The sequence below is a fragment of the Rhinolophus sinicus genome, linkage group LG02, assembly GCF_036562045.2.
Source record: "Rhinolophus sinicus isolate RSC01 linkage group LG02, ASM3656204v1, whole genome shotgun sequence".
Classification (NCBI taxonomy): Eukaryota; Metazoa; Chordata; class Mammalia; order Chiroptera; family Rhinolophidae; genus Rhinolophus; species Rhinolophus sinicus.
The window spans coordinates 115,212,893-115,230,114 of NC_133752.1; the positions used below are offsets into that span (position 1 = coordinate 115,212,893).

The following is a 17,222-nucleotide window of genomic DNA, read 5'->3' on the forward strand; positions in this document are numbered from 1 at the left end:
TTTATAAAATCGTTATACTTCTTTTTCCTTCCTGTTAGCTCTTTTTCACAGCGGAAGTTCATTGGGTTGGCCCTACCTGCGGGTTTCATTCAGAGCAGCAGGCACCTTTGCAGTACTCCTCATAGTGTGTTTATTTTTCTGTACTACGCTTCTCCCTTAAAGTCTCAAGTCACTGCTTTCCCGTTTCCCCTATGTCTCTATTCCTCTCCCTGTACTCTTGCTTTCTGCGCATTTATCACTAGGCCCTGCACGTGTTTTGCACACAGGGACGGCATATTGAGAACTGTAGCTGCTCAGAAGGAGAAGAGACTGGATATTGTGCAGGAGCTGTTAAAGACATTTAATGGATCGGCATTACCTCTCTAGTTATCTCTTTTGATGAAATTCTTTACATAAATCCATCTCTATGTGAAATGAAGAGTTTAAGAAAGTACCTAATCAAAATGAATAGTTTTCAACAAAGGAAATCAGGGTTTTATGTTCCGAGGGCCATGGGAGTTCTTCATAGGTTGAGAGATCCCTTCTCTTTCACTTCCCACCTGCTGTCTCTCCTTGCCTCACAGCACAGCTGCTTACACATATTTGCCAAATTAGTCATCACATACATGGTATTATGGGCTGAATTGTGTCCCCCTAAAATTCATATGTTGAAGCCCTAACCCTCTGAACCTCAGAATATGACTGTATTTGGAGAGAGGGTCTTTAACAAGATGATTAAGTTAAAATGAGGCCAGCCTGACTGGTGTCCTTACAAGAAGGGGCAGTTGGAACACACAGAGATACCAAGGTTGTGTGTGCACAGAGAGGTGACCATGTGAAGAGGCAAAGCAGCGAGGGGGCTGCCATCTGCAAGCCAAGGAGAGAGAGGCCTCAGGAAACCAGTTCTGCTGTCACTTTGATCTTGGACTTCCAGCCCCAGAACTATAAGAAAATAAAGTTCTGTTACTTAAGTCACCCAGTCTGTGGCATTTTGTTATGGCAGCTCTATACACTAATAAAAATGATCATAGCACGACCACATCCGTGTTATGAGATCACTGCAGGATCAAACAGGCGAATCCAAGATAGGAGAGCTAGAAAACACGGTGAAACAAATCTCAAGCAGGACATTGACTAGCTTGAGAGATAGTCTGGGACATATGTGATCTGGAACATGTGTGAAAGGTCCTTTCCCTTTCAAAGCCCAGTTTGGGGGTTTTGTCCTCTCTGGAAGTCGGGGGGTGGGGGGGTGTAGGAAATGCTACCACAGGCTCCAAACTACAGAAGTGTAAGCAAACCCTGCAACATCCAGAGAGAGCTATCTCCTTGCTGAGGCTCTGACTGGTGCATGGGGCGACCCTGAGGGTATCCAGCTTAGTTCTAGGTGAGTGAGGATGAAACAGCTTTGCCTCAGTTAACGACAGCCCCGACGGAGGAGTCAGAAGTGTTGTGTACAAGTGCACTGCAGCACTCAGTGTGCAGCTGGATTTTGGTTTCTGCTCTGCTCTATGGAGTCAGCTTCAAAGAAGTCTTTAGAAGTACTTGCATTGTAACTGAGTCCCTGCATTTACTTATTGCCCTGCACCTCAGTTCTAAAGGTTTGACTTTCATAAAGCCACAGTGAGTTCTGGCTTGATTCAATACTTTAAAGAAGAAAAATATGTGTTTTATGTACCCTGTTGTATGGGCATCTGTAAAATAAGTCCTTAAAAATCATCATTTCTATTCCATTTGATTTCCATTGGGTAGGAACATTATATTAACAATGTATAATTCATGTAAGCATAGTCCACTTGGAAATCTCAATGAATCTTTAATAATAGCAAATAGGATAATTTTCAGAGATGAATTGCACCTAAATATTTTATTTTGGTGTGAGATAGGGACCTATTGCAGTTTTACTTTTTTCCAGGTGAACTACCAATGTTTCCTTTCCCCGTTGATTTATAATGCTGCCTCCATCATAGCTTATGCTTGCAAATATGCATGGATCTATCGCTGAGTTTTCTCTTCATTGGTATATAAGCTTATTCCTAGTCGTGTTAACTGACTTGATATCGGGTAAGGAAAGCTCATCTTGCCTGCCCCCACTCACTGTATATTTTTCTTCAACATTATATATTTTCCTCTACTGAATTTTAAAATATACTTTCAAGTTTAGGTAAAACCGTTTTTGATTGTGTTCTGTTTCATTTATTAACTGATTTAGAGAGAATTGACAACTGGTTGATACTGCATCTTTCACTCCAGAGGCATGGAATACTTCAGTATTAGTTTTGGGCTTTCTTTTATAGAACATTGAATTTGAAAAAACAAACACAAGTATATACTATATTCAAATCCCCAAACACTTATGGAAGGATTTTCATTGCAAGAACCATGCTAGGCACTGATGTATTTTTTTAATCTGTAATTTTATTTCATTTTTAAATAATGTTTTTATTTTTCAATTACAGTTGACATACCATATTATATTAGTATTGGGTGTACAGCCTAGTGATTAGGCATTTATATAACTATATGACTATATAAATGTTACTCATCTGACACCCTACATAGTCATTACAATATTATTGACTATATTCTCTATGATGTACTTTACACCCCCCATGACTGTTTTTATAACTGGCAATTTGTACAACTGAATCCTTTCCCTTTTTTCACCCATTTTTCCCAATCCCCCTCCCATCTGAAAACCATCAAAATGTTCTCTGTCTATGAGTTTGTTTCTGTTTTGTTTCTTCATTTATTTTGTTTTCTATATGCTACATGTAAGTGAAATCATATAGTATTTGTCTTTCTCTGTCTGACTTACTTCACTTAGTATAATATCCTCTAGGTCCATCCATGTTTTCACAAATGGCAAGATTTCACACTTTTTATGGCTATTATTCCATTGTATATATGCACCACATCTTCTTTATTCATTCATCTATTGATGGACACTTAGACTGCTTCCATATCTTGGTTATTGTAAATAATACTGTAATGAACATAGGGGTGCATATGTCGTTTTGAATTAGTGTTTTGGGTTTCTTCAGATAAATGCCCAGAAGTGGGATTGCTGGGTCCTTCCTTGTTTCTTGTTATAGCCTTTGTTTTAAAGTTTGCTTTGTCTGATATAAGTATTGCTACCCCAGATTTTTTGTTTGTTTGTTTCCATGTACATGAAACATATTTTTCCATTCCTTCACTTTCTGTCAGTGTGGGTCTTATTTTGTTTTCTTATCCATTCAGCCCCCCTATGTCTTCTGATTGGAACATTTACTTCATTTACATTTAAAGTAATTGTTGATAGATACGTAGTTATTGCCATTTTATTATTTATATAGTTGATTTGACTTTTTTTTTTTTTTTGTCTTAAATAAGTCCCTGAAACATCCTTGTAATACTGGTTTGGTGGTGATGAACTCCTTTAGCTTTTTCTTGTCTGGGAAACTCTTTCTCTGTCCTTCAATTCTAAATGATAGCTTTGCTGGGTAGAGTAGTCTTGGTTGTAGTTCCTCACTTTTCATCACTTTGAATATTTCCTGACAATTTCTTCTGGCCTGCAAAGTCTCTGTTGAGAAATCAGCTGATAGGCTTATGGGATCGCCCTTGTAAGTAACAAATCGCTCTTCTCTTGCTGCTTTTAAGATTCTTTCTCTGTCTTTAACCTTTGGCATTTTAATTATGATGTGTCTTGGTGTGGGCCTCTTTGGGTTCACCTTGTTTGGGACTTTCTGCACTTCCTGGGCTTGTATGTCTATTTCCTTTGCCAGGTTAGGGAAGTTTTCAGTCATGATTTCTTCAAATAGGTTTTTCAATCCTTTGCATTCTCTCTTCTTCTGGTACGCCTATGATACAGATGTTGGTACACTTGATGTCCCAGAAGCCCCTTAAACTATCTTCAATTTTTATTTTATTTTATTTATTTACTTATTTACTTATTTTGCTGTTCTGAAGGTGTTTTCTGCTACCTTGTCTTCCAAATCGCTGATTCAGTCCTCTGCATCATTTAATCTACTGTTGAGCCCCTCTAATGTATTCTTCTTTTCTGACTGATTCTTTGTTTTGTTTTCTATCTCTATTTTTATGTTTCCTATCTCTTTGTTGAAGTTCTCACTAAGTTCATCTATTCTTCCTCTAAGTTCATGGAGCATCCCTATAACCTGTGTTTTGAGCTCTGAATCTGGGAGATTGCTTTTCTCCATTTTGTTTTACTTTTCTTTTCTGGAATTTTGTTCTTTTCTTTCATTTGGGACATGTTTCTTTGTCTCCTCATATTGGCTGCCTTCTTGTGTTTGTTTCTATGTATTAAGTAGATTTGCTATGTCTCCTGGTCTTGGTAGTGTGTCCTTATGTAGTAGGTGTCCTGTGGGGCTCAGTGGCGCAGTCTCCCTGGTTACCTCATCCGGGTGCTCAAGGGGTTGTGTTTGGCCTCCTGTTGTAGTTGAGCCTTGATTGCTGTTGACATATCACTGGGAGGGATTGACACTTGGGCTGATTGGTTGTGAGTAAGTGGAGGGGCTGTTGTGCAGGTGCTGACCCCATGGAGCACGATTCACTTTAGTGGGACTCTGGTGCCTGCCTAGTCTGCCCTTTGGATGTGTCATTTGTGGAAGTGGCTGGTGGTGCTCAGGTGTGTTCTGAAGCTGGCCACCAGGGGTCTTGGTTCTGGGGCCTCTTAGTAGGGGCTCTGGTGAAGATCTAGGTCTGCTGCTGCCTGTGCCCAGCCCAGGGCCACGTGGTATGAGGTACAAAGTGATCTGTAGATGGTTGCCATTAGTGCCAGGCTTAGGGCCGCTTAGTAAGAGGCACGGGTCATGCTGAGGCCAGATGCTGTTTATTTGGGGTTTGTGAACCTTTGAGAGATTTTTAGGAAAGTCTGCAGCATGAGCCAAGACAAACCATTTTTATGGGAAAGCCACTGTAAGTGGCTTGGGTGTACCTGAAAGTTGGGTTGGGTGGGGTTTCCGGGAATCACCAGGGCAGTGTGTTAGCCAGGCTGATGGAGACTCAGACTTGGTGCTGCTTGTGCCTGTAGCTGGGACAGGGGAGGGCTCAACAAAGGACAATGGTGCCTGCCCACACTTCTGTCTGGGAGAAAGCTGCCCCTCCAGCCCTCAGCCTGAAGCTAGACAATTCAGTTCCTCCCCATATGTCCCTGGCACCTTTTGAGCTGCTGCTGCAATGCTGGAGCTCAGAGTAAGTGAGTCCATCAGCAAGTAAGTCCGTGTGTAGGCCCTTTAAGAGGAGGGCCTGAGTCTCTATCCACCCTCCGTCTCACTCAGCCATAATCCCCTCTGGTTTTCACAGCCAGAAGTTGTGAGGTCTTCTCTTCTCACTGAAACCCCAGGCTGGGGAGCCTGGAGTGGCGCTGGGACCACTTACTCCTCAAGGGGTAACTCTACAGGGGAGATCCCCCTACTGATTTTAACCACCACACGTGGATGTGGAACCAACCTGTTCCACGTCTCCACCCCTCCTACCAGTCTCAAGGTGGCTTCTTTTGTATGTCCTTAGTTGTAGGACCTCGGTTCAGCTAGGCTTCACGTGGTTCTCAATGATGGTTGTTCCATAGTTTAGTTGTAAGTTTGATGTGGTCATGGGAGGAGGTGATCACAGCATTTACCTACTACACCATCTTGATTGGACTCTGATGAATTTTTAAAATGAGCAAGTTAGTCCTCTATTTCAAAAACATCACATCTAACAGAGAAGGGCATGGTAGACATATACACAATTGATTTAATATAAATTAGACTGTCATAAATACTATGATAAAATTATACATAACATGCTGCTAGGGAAGGAAGATTAATTTTGACTTGAGAGATCACTTGGGGGAAAGAGCTATGTGCAATATGAGTATTAGTATGTTTACATAATATTTGTCTCAGATTTTCTAGAATGAAATGTAGAGAATACTTGTCAGCCTCTGTGTTTTCATATTTTGGTAACTAAATAAAAGTGGCCTTTGTTGTTTATGTTGACATGTAGTCATTATAAAATATACTGAGATATTTTGCATTTTTTGTGCTAAGTCTTTCAAATGTAATTTAATTAAAATGAAATAAAATTAAGACTTTAGTTCTTCAGTTTTAGTACGCACATTTCAGGTGCTCCTGGGCCACATGGGGCTGGTGTCTTCTCTATCGGACAATGCAGCTTTAGACAGTCATTTATTACACAGTTTGTATATCTAAAGGAAGGAAAACATTTAAAACAGTAATTTAAATAGGTGTCTCTGGGCTGGATTTTATGAATAATATATATTCTAATTGATAATCTAATCAATTGCATCTCAAACATTCTGATATTTTTGGATTGAAGCAAATGCCTTTGTAAAAGGATCAGTTGGAAATAATCAAGAAAGAGGAAGCCTCATCTCAGTAGAGTGTTGCCTAGGGAATAGGTTTGCACTTATGAGTGTCAGAAAGCCACAGTAAAATATAAAGAATTTCTGCTTCTTTGGGTGGAGCAGAAATTCTAACTTCAACTTTATAAGCTGTTTTGTTTCTTCTCAGATCTTTAATTTATTTATTTTTTCCTCTTATTACCTCCAAGAGTCCCTTTACAAAGTTGAAAAGAATATTGTTGTTCTTAACTCCAAGTGACCAAATTCACTAATATTCTGAAAGCCTACATGTTGCATTCCTGGTAACTTCTGATAATTCCTGTAGATATGTGTGTTAAATGCTTGCTCACGCATGTGAGCGGCAGTGCCTGCCTGCTGGGTACCTGTATACCGCCATGATATTATATCAGATACTTTGTATCTTGTGCCTAGGATAGCAGTTTGCTTCCTTTGTGAAAGGCATTCCTTCAATGGATTGTGAGAAATATTAACTAGGAGTGCATCAGCCACAGCTAATCTGGGAAGAAGCGATGAGAAATAATAGAACTATAGAATACCTTTCAAAACTGTCAGCTGGGAAAGTGAGTACTTCTAAATACTTGCAGGAAATTTGACCTTTACTTCCCAAATGACATGAGATGGATTTCTGGGAATCTTGAAGCACAAAATTGAAAATCTAGAAGTGCTCGGAAATGGTTTAAAAAAAAAAAAAAAGATATTAACAAGGAGCCTTCAGAGGATGAAATCATAATGGTGTACTTTTGAATTTCAAAAGCCCTGTTTGTTTTCTTTCTTCAAGGGAAGCACAGGAAGCAAGAGGTTTGTCTTGGGGTCATTAGGAATGCTGGATGTTCTTTAAACTGTGTGGGAGAAGCAGGGAAAGGTCAGGCAGGGGTGGGAGCAAGTCAAGTTCATATGAGTTAAATATTACGCATGGTGAAGTGCAACAGTGGACTTTCCTACATTGAGGTTCTTTCCCATTAATATTCTCAGTAGTGCCACATAGGCCTTTGGTTAAGAGTCAGTTATTTAATGGTTGTAATTATTCCCATTCTACAGGTGAGGAAACTGAAGTCTATAAAGGTTACATAAATTGTCCAAGAATATACACCTAGTAAATGAGCTTTTGAGTCAGCTAAGCCTGGAATTAGACTCCACTGTTGTCATTTGTTAGCTGGGTACCCTTGGTCAAATTACTGAATCTATTCAGAGACCCTATTGCTACTCAGTAAAATGAGAAAATAATAGCACCTACCATCATGGAGGCAGAGGCAGGTAAGAGGGATGGCATAACTGGGAGTTGATATATTGAAAGGTGTGGTGCAGACACAGTAGGCTAAATAAATAACTGTTGTCATTTTCTGACTCTGTACAGAGTACTATAGAGACGTTGTAGGAACATCTACACAAAGAAATGGAGAAAGACTTTTTTCTTACTCTTCAGTAGCAAAATATTTCAGAGCTTCTGTTGACTATTTTGCCCTGGATGTTTGAGGTGTGGGGTGGGGCAGGAAGTATCAACATTTGTGATAACTTCATACCAGACATTTTGTTAGGGTCTGTCAGTCAGTATTAGGTCTGGCTACATATAACAGAAAAGCCTCACTGTATAAAATGAGTTAAAATAATGGGAAATAGGCTTTGGTTAGCATTTTCATGCAGAGCATTTGGTTTTCAGCAACAGATGACTATGTTCATTGGGAAATAACTGTACTACAGTTTATCCACTCTGTTGTTGATGACAATTGGGTTGTTTCCAGATGGGGACTATTACCACTATGAATATTCTTGTATGTGTGTCCTGATTGGCTCGTGTCTGGCATACACTGAGGAGTGGAGAGGCTGGGTCATAGTGTACGCGTAGCTTAAACTTTATGAGATAATTAGTGCCAAATCGTGCTTCAGAGGTGTTGTACCTGTTTATGTGCCCACCTCCTCATGTCCTCAGCTTATGAATGAGAGAACTGAGGCTTTGTAACTAGTAGTAGCAACACCAAGCTTCAGATCCTGGCAGTCTGTCTCCAGTATCCGATCCTGCCACTCGGTCGGTAACAGTACAAGATTGTTTATGTGAGCGATGTAAGCAACAGATACTGTCAGAATTCAGGGAAGGAAGAGATAACTGACTGGAGAGGACAAGGAAGGCTTCAACAGACAGCATCCTGTCTTTTGATTGGACTGTGACTTGAGTTCTTTTCGCACGTCACATCAAATTCCTCTGGCAGTTTCATCTCCCACCAACCATCCTGATCTTGCAAAGTGAATTGATAAAATGCAAAGTGAATTCATGGACAGTGTGTTCCTCAAGTGTAGCTAGCTCATCCTTCAGATTCAGCATGGTCTTAATAGAGAGAATCCTCCTGGGCTGGCCATGCGTAGAATGGAGACAGCTAGACATCTCCAGAGAATGGCTTCCTCTGTGGTCCAGTGAAGTCGGAACCCTCAGCGTCACTACTCCAGTTAGAGACTTAACCGAGTGGAACACTGCACCTAGTGCAAAGTAAGGCATTTCCGTCTGCATTTGTTTACTGTCATCGTTGTGGACTTCTGGGAAACTGCAATAGCAGACAGCCAAGAGTCATACCCAGTAATCAGACAGTGAAACCCTTTCCTAGCAAATGCAGGGTCAAGAGGTTAGAAATAACAAAGCACTCCGTGTTGTAATCTCTGTGTACCTAACATGAAACAAAGACTCGAGGCAACATGGGAACCCCACAACAAAAGGAAACACGAATTTGTGGAATTCTCCATTCAATGCAGAGAGTGTAAATTGTTAGTTTACTTACAATACAAATTTTTAATGAACAACTCAGCATGTACTGGGTCAATTTGAACCTGAACCAAATCTGTGAACTTGAGCGTACTCCTCCGACCAAATCAGGACTTAATTGTCAGTCATTTAAAAACCGTATAGAATCACTGCTTTTTGTCAGGCGCTATGCTCCACACTGGGGGACCAAAGATAAAGGACTCTGCCCTTGACCCTCAAGTTCTATCTGATTGAGTTCAGCCTCAGACCCATTGCCCCCGGCGGACAGAGTCTCACGGAGCTGGTCACATTAATGAACACAACCTTTGTGCCTCTGTTTCTACAGCTGGTCCCCTTCTTGGGTGGAGTAAGGAGCCAGAATGCTGTTCTTGGGACAGCTTCCCCAGAGAAAAGTCCCTACACCACCCACTCCTACTTACTATTGTGTTACCCTCCCCCCCAGAAAAGACCCCAAAGTTAAATACATTTTTAATTGAAAATTTTAATTTTGAGATTATTATAGTCACGTGCAGTTATAAGGAAAGATACAGAGAGATCTGTGTCCCCTTTATCTGGTTTCCCCAGACGTAACATCTTGCAAAACTATAGTCCAAAGATCATATTAACATTGATATAATCCACAATCTTATTCAGGTTTCCCAGTTTTCTTTGTAGTTGTGTATGTGTGTGTGTACGTGTGTGTGTGTTTCGTTCCCTGCAGTTTCATGACATGAGCAGGAACTACCCACCACTGCAGTTAAGACACAAAAGAGTTCCCCCAGCACAGGGCCCCTGGTGCTGCCCTTTATAACCACACCCACCGCCCTCTTGCAACCCCCTTTTCTCCCTACCCAGTCACCCCTGGCAACCGCCAATCTCCTCTCAATTCCTGTAATTTTGTAATTTCAAGAATGCTACAGAAGTGGATTCATACAGTACATAACCTTGGGAGATTGGCTGTTTTCACACAGCGTGATTCCCTGGACATTCACCCGAGTTCTTGTGTATCAGTAGTTGGCTCCTTTTTCCTGTTGAGTAGTACTGTATCATACCGATGTCCCAGTTTGTTTAACTGTTCACCTGCCGAAAGACATCTGGACTGTTTCCAGTTTGGGGCTTTTATGAATAAAGCTGCTATGAACATTTGTGTAAAGGTTTTTATGTGAACATATGTTTTCTTTTCCCTAGGAGAAATGCCTCAGAGTGCAATTTCTGGGTCACAGGGTATTTGCACATTTCATTTTATAGGAAAATGCCAAACTGTTTTCCAGAGACTGTACCATTTTACACTTCTGCCAGCAGTATATCCACCCATGTATGAATCATCTAGTTTCCCCGTATCCTTACCAGCATTTTGTGCCATCACTGTTTTTTATGTTTACCTTTCCGAGAGGTGTGTAGTAATATCTCATTGTGGTTTTAACTTACATTTCCCTAATGACTAATGATGTTGAACATCTTTTCATATGTTTATTTGCCATCAATATATTTTCTTTTTTTTTTATTTTTTTTTGGGGGGGCAATATTGGGGAACAGTGTGTTTTTAAAGGCCCCATCAGCTCCAAGTCAAGTCGTTGTTTTCAACCTAGTTGTGGAGGGCACAGCTCACTGGCCCATGTGGGAATCGAACCGGCGACCTTGGTGTTATGAGCACTGAGCTCTAACCAACTGAGCCAACCGGCCGCCCTATGTTTTCTTCAGTGAAATGTCTCTTCATGTTTTTTTGCCCATTTTTTGGTTGGATTGTCTATTTTTTAAATTTTGAGTTATGAGAATTCTCTATATATTCTAGATACTAATCCAACCAATTTGTTGGATATGTGGTTTTGCAAATATTTTCTCTCCATGTGTATTTTGTCTTTTCATCCTTTTAACAGATCTTCCACAAAGCAAGCAAAGGTTTTTTATTTTGATGAGGTAAAATACATTTTTGTACTTACTAATGTAACCTCAAGTCTGCAGGTAAGACAAATGTTAGAGACAAGTTTCTGGAACACTTGAAGGGTGCCTAGTAGAATCCTCTTTAAAATTCATTGTTTTTGAGAAATCAATAACATGCAATTGTTCAGTTTGCTGCAAAGGACTATTGGAAGGCAAATTCACCAGCCTGCAGAGTTTAAGTCTTTCTACTTTCCTGCTTTTTTATCAAAGTCTTACCAAGTGGAAGTTTTGGGCTAGAAGATTGCTAAAACTAAATCAGTAGCAGTGATTGTTTTCTTACAGTCATGTAGAACATGCTATGTGAGAAATTAAATATGAATGTTAAGAGTGATCATTTCCAGTTGGCTGGAAACCAGGTGGTTAAAATTAGAGATTCCTATTTGCATCGGGCCTGGAAGCTTCTGATCCTCAATATAAACAAATAAACAAAAAGCAAATAAATAAAAATGTGATCAGCATGCATTCACCACAGGTAGTTGAATACATTTTTTAAATCCGATTTATTCTTTCCTTTACTCTCTCTGCCCTTAAATCCTCAGAAAAAAAAAAAAAAAAAGCTTACTGTACTTTTTGTCTTACAAATCTTTCCCGCAGAGGGAACAGTTTCCTATACTATTAAAATGGAACATGAAAGGAAATACATTTTCCTTTACTTTGTAAGAGGCTTACATTTTCCTCTTTAAAATTGGACTCTATGTCTATTTCTTTCTCCCTGCTATAATGACATGGTAAGCCTGAAACCCCTATGGAGGTCAAGTTCATAGGGAGACTACTTCCTTCCTTTATCCTACCACTGAACCAAAGACAGAACTGTCTTTGCAAATGTAGCAGCTTTATTTGTGACTGTCTGTCTCCATGTCTATTTGGGATGTTCCCTCTGGACTAGACCACGTCTTATTCAGTTTTATATCCCCAGCACCAAGAATGGAACCCATCACACCAATGGCACTCAATAAATGATTGGGGAATTCAGTAACTGGCCAGTATCTGAGAATCAGTAACATTCATCATTCAGCAAATATTTATCCTTATATATTATTCATTCCAACCCCTTGAGGACAAAAGCTACCTTTTGCTTTTGTCTGACTCATGTTTTAAACCCCAGTGCTTGGAAAATAAGTAGACATTTAATGAATGTTGAATTCTTCCATTCATTCAGCAAATAGGTATGTTAGGAACCATCAAGAATATACAAACTTATATTTGTATAAGGAAAGGCATAGTCCTTTCCTTCAGGTAACCCACAACCTAGTGGGGGTAGGGGAACACATACATTATCACATAAAATATTTAAATACATGGTAAGATATTGTGACTTTTGTGTTCAAATAAGAAGTACAGAGTATAATTAGTCTAACAGTCTACAGGAAGTCATCTGACATGGACTGACTAAGGAAGGCCCTCTAGCTAGTGCCCTGAGAAAACTCTGTGACCCCACTAGAGTCCTCTGCTCTTCTTCTCTGTTCATCCTGTCTGCAGTTCTTGCCTTCGCTTGAAATGCCACCTTTCTCTATGTCTTCTTTCTACCCATAGCCAGCACTGAATGTTGTGTAGGTCAGGGCTCTTGAAACTAGCTTAAACAAAAAGAGGAATACATTTCTTCATATAACTGCCAGCAGTTTTTCCCATCCCTGTGTGCACCGACCACTCCTTTCATCAAGCGGTGGGTGCTTTTTCTCCTCCCCTTGACTCTGGGCTAGACTTCTGACTTGTTTTCACCAATAGAAGGTGTCAAAAGAGACTAGTTGCCTCCTTTAGCCTACCAAAGTGGTTCAGCCCCTGAACCAAAGTGGTATTCCAGGCCAGTTCTAGGCTAGGTCTTAGGAGGTTTGGCAGCTTTTGTGTTTGTTCTCTTGGAAACCAGTCACCATATGAAGAAGTCCAGCTGCCCTGATGGACAGAGGGGAGACATGGAAGATAAAATAAAATACAAAAATATTTCATTTTTAAATATATAAACATCTATAAATAGAAACAGAGACTTAGCCAGCCCCAGGCATTCCAGCCACCCCCGTTCCTATAGGTGCTAACATATGAGTGAAGCCATCTTGGATGCTGCAGCCCCAGCCATGTCACATAGAATAGAGAAAAGCCCCTTCAGAGGAATGCTCAAATTGCACAATCATGAGCAAGTGAATTGTTGTGGTTCCAAGCCAATACATTTTAGGGTAATTTGTCATGCAGCAATAGATAATGGAGAAACCTAGATCTAGTGCTCTAGTAACTCAGTAACGTGTCTTTCTCCTTGCGTGGCTCTGCTTTCCTCAAAGGCTGTCTTTGTATAGTGGCAGGGATGTCTGCCACAGCAGCAGGCTTACATTCTACCAGCTTAGCAGTGCCCACTAAAAGGGCACAGCTTTTTCCCAGTAGTTCCAGCAAGTCTCAGGGGTGACGGATTGGCTGTGACTGGGTCATGTGCCTAACGCTGCACAAGTTACAGTGACTCCAATTGGCTAAGGCTGGATCACATGGAGCCAGAGGCAGGGTGAGCATATCTGCCTCACTTAAACCACATGGCTTGAGTGTGGGGGTAGCATAGGTCCCAAAAGAAAATCCGGGCTCTGTGAAATTTGTTACTGTAAAATTGTGAGTTTGTTTTCATTATTTTTTGTAGAGAGAGGATTTTGGAGGTATCGTCGGAGGCACAGACAGTTCTTACAATGACAGGAGAAATTTTTTTTCCCCGCTGCCCCCGCCCCCCCCCACACACACACCCAGAGACTGACAAAACCCTAAGCATTGCCTCCAAAGGAAGGGTAATGGTGTATTGTCTCCTTGGGTCCTACTTCCCAGTAGGAGATTCAAATGGTGATCAGCACTGCTTGTTTTCTGTCTTTTCTGGGGAGCTTGCTCTTGTGCTATTTAATTTGAGTTTTTAAGAACATTATTTTGTACGAGTGCCCAGTAGAGCAGTAGCTTATGAAATAAATCTAAATGATCTAAAAAAGAACATCCTCTGTTAATTGAAATTTCAGTGGGACTAATAAAGTTTGTATTCATCCTTTTCTTTGAGAGCAAGCATTTCCAGCATGGACTTCTTCTAAGGAATGCCAAGACAGTAATAGAAATGGAAAGTAGATGCCTGTTGTCATTCTAACCAAAGTCCAACCGTGGTTTGTCAGGGACCTCATTTAGGTCTGACCTCTCTAAGTTCATGCACACCAGAGTTATACATAGACACACCCCACTAATATACTTCAGATAGCCCTAAGTAGCTGGAAAAAAAATAATTAGTTATCAGGCAAATGAGGGGGGAAACCCAGAGATAGATTCGCATAGATTTCTAGAATGGATCTTTGTAAAATTAAATCGAAATAATGACTTAATAACAACAGCCTGCTTTGCCTTTATATTAAGCTTTATACTTGTAAGAGTACTGTTATGTTTATTTATTTGATTAGGGGGGTACCTACCCCCACTGATGATTTAAATTCCAAGATTAATTATGACATCATCACATCTGTCCCTTGACTCTTTGTTGCCTTTAAGTTGTAAAATTATTATGAAATACTATGTGTGAATAAATACACAGGCAGTGTACCAATAGTCATCATTAAATAGAGCATTATTTATAATCTTATACCCCTCTCCTATTGAATCCTTCTTCATCCCCCCACCAGAGATGAATACTGTCCTGAAATTTGTGTTTATCATACTTTTGCTTTCCTTAATAGTTTTACTATACATCTGTGTTCTCCTAAAAAGAAAATCATTTACTCTTCATATTTTTTAACTTTACATGAATAGAATCTTACTATATGTAATTTTATGTGGCTGGCTTATTTTGTTTCTCAGCACTGTTCGTGAAATTCATCCATATTGATTTTTACAGCTCGAGTTCTGTTTGTGGCTTATCTTTTCAACTTATTACTTCTTTTCATCAGTAGAAGTTTTAAATTTTTCATCTGGTTGTATCTTTATGACTTTTTGTGGCTTGAGATCATAATGACACTCCCCCATTTTCTTCTGACAGTTTTAAAAGTTGTGTTCCCCCCCCCCCCATTTAGGTCTTTATCTGGTATTGATTTTTGTGTATGCTGTGAGGTAGGGATATATATTTTTTTCCCAAGTGAAAAGGCTGAGCATGCCATTCCACTCCTTTGCTTAAAAATTTCCAAACCTTCCAACCTTCCTTAGAATTAAAGTCAAAATTCTTAAAATGGCCTGAATGGCCCTCTATGATCCAGCCCTCTGAAATGTCTCTGACTTCATCTCTTACTTTCCAAGGAATGATGGTCTCCTTGCTCTTCCTCAAACACTCTCAAAATGTACCTACTCCAGGGCCTTTGAACTGGATATTCTGTCTGAAATTTTCAGATATCTACATCACTGGCTCCCTTACTTTTCAGGTTTCTGCTCAAATGTGACCTTATCATGGAGGCCTTCTCTGGCCACCCTAGCTAAAAATCTCTCTCTCACACACACCCACACACTTCAGTCTCTTTTCTCTGCTTTGGAAGAACTTACCTGAAAAACTCTCTCTGCCTGATATAATTGTGTCATATAAGTTTACCCTCTTTATTTAAAATATATTTTTACATTTTGAATAGTTACATTTTGAATATGCACACAATTCAAACATTCAAGTTTAAAAAGTACAGTGAAAAATTAATCTCCCTCCTATCCCTTCCTTTCAGCTGCCTAGTTCCCCTTTTCTGCCGTTAGTTTCTTGTCTGTTTCCCTAGTTTCTTGTTTATTCTCCCAGAAATACGTCATGCATATATAAGCACATACATATATATGGTTTCTACATAAATGGTGGAATACCATATAAATTATTCTACGTGTTGCTTTTTTCAATCAGTGCTTCACACAGCTATCAGATATATGTATCTTAAATTTCCATCCTGATATTGTCATTTCCCTGTCCAGAAACCTCCAGCAGTTGCCTAGCACCCACAGAGTAAGGTTGAACTTCGGAGTCTTGAAAGTACAGCCCTGCACCACGTGGTCTCCACCTACATTTTCCATCAGGTTTTTCGGTTCCTAAAGATACTCCCTAAACTGACAACTGAAGGTTTTTCCAAATGTCCCTTTGTTTTTATGCTCGGTACTTTTCTTCGGCCTGCACAGCCCCTGCCCCCAGCCCTTTGAAGGGGAGGAGCAGCACTTAGAACAGCGCCTCCTTCCTTCTGGGCTGGTCACTGCACTTAACTCCTCTCTGGAGCCTTTGCCTTTCAGAATTTCAGCTCAATCTCCCATGAGTACAGCCTACACAACCAGACCGAGCGTTCTGGCTGTTGGTTTAGGAGCATATTTAATTATTCACCAATCAGTCCTTTCTCTTCTAGACTCCAAATTTCTTGTGAGCAGGGATTATTCACTGGAAATAGGGACTACAAAAATGAAAAGGTATGTGGACTTGTAAGTACCTTCCAACATCAAGGTGAGCCGGCCCTGCAAAATCAAAACACACAGCAGCATAGATCTTTAAGTGCAATTGTGTTCTATGCTCGGTGGAATCATAAGAAAAACATGGGCTTAAAAAGAAACATCTCTGATCCCTGCCCCAGGGTCAGGCATATGGCAGATGCACACACAGTAGGTGCACGTTGACTAAAAGAATAACATGAAAGGAAGCATGTAAGGCAAGCCTCAACATCTTGCCAAAAACCCATCTTTTATCTTAAGTATACAAATAAGTCAACAAATAGTGTAGGTGTCACTTATCTTTTGAAGAGAAAAGAGGGCGATGTGGGAGGGGGTGGAATCAAGTTTCAGCAAGGGAGGGAGGTGGAGACATCGCACCAGGAGAAGGGTCTTGGGGCCTCCGCGGGGCGCGCAGGGGGAGGCGGGGAGAAGTGGATGGGGAGGAGTCTCTCCGGTCCCCGCCCAGCCTCCCCTCCGCCCCGCGGCGGCGGCGGCGCAGGGCGGCCACGCGGCTGTCGGTACCAGCTGCAGTAGTCCGCGCCTCCCGCTCCGCCGCGGCTGCCGGTGCGACCCCGACACGGCCGGCAGCTCGCGGCGCGGCGGCCGCGGGAGACGGGAAAGTTCCCGGCGCGAGCGCCGAGATGCCGGGCAGCGACACGGCGCTCACCGTGGACCGGACCTACTCCGACCCGGGCCGGCACCAGCGCTGCAAGAGCCGGGTGAGCGGCGCGGGCAGGGTGGCGGTGGGGGCGCCGGTGGGGGCGCCGGGCCGAGGGGCGAGGCCGCGTGGGCTTCGCCTCCCGCGTGAACTCCTGTCCCCCGCGTTTCGCTGCCTGCTGCTCT

General features: G+C 41.3%; 1 protein-coding gene across 3 annotated transcripts in view; it reads left to right on the plus strand.

The window, feature by feature from the left end:
- The window catches only part of TMCC3 (transmembrane and coiled-coil domain family 3), a 250,045-nt gene that overhangs the window by 167,392 nt on the left and 65,431 nt on the right, over positions 1-17,222 (plus strand). The window contains exon 1 of one of the 3 annotated variants that reach the window (XM_019710312.2): positions 16,844-17,098. The exons of the other annotated variants lie outside the window; for them this stretch is intronic. Within the exon in view, the coding sequence (XP_019565871.1) occupies positions 17,021-17,098 (78 nt within the window). The 5' untranslated portion in view covers positions 16,844-17,020. Of the gene's footprint in view, positions 1-16,843; positions 17,099-17,222 lie in introns of those variants that run through there. 3 annotated transcript variants of the gene reach the window in all.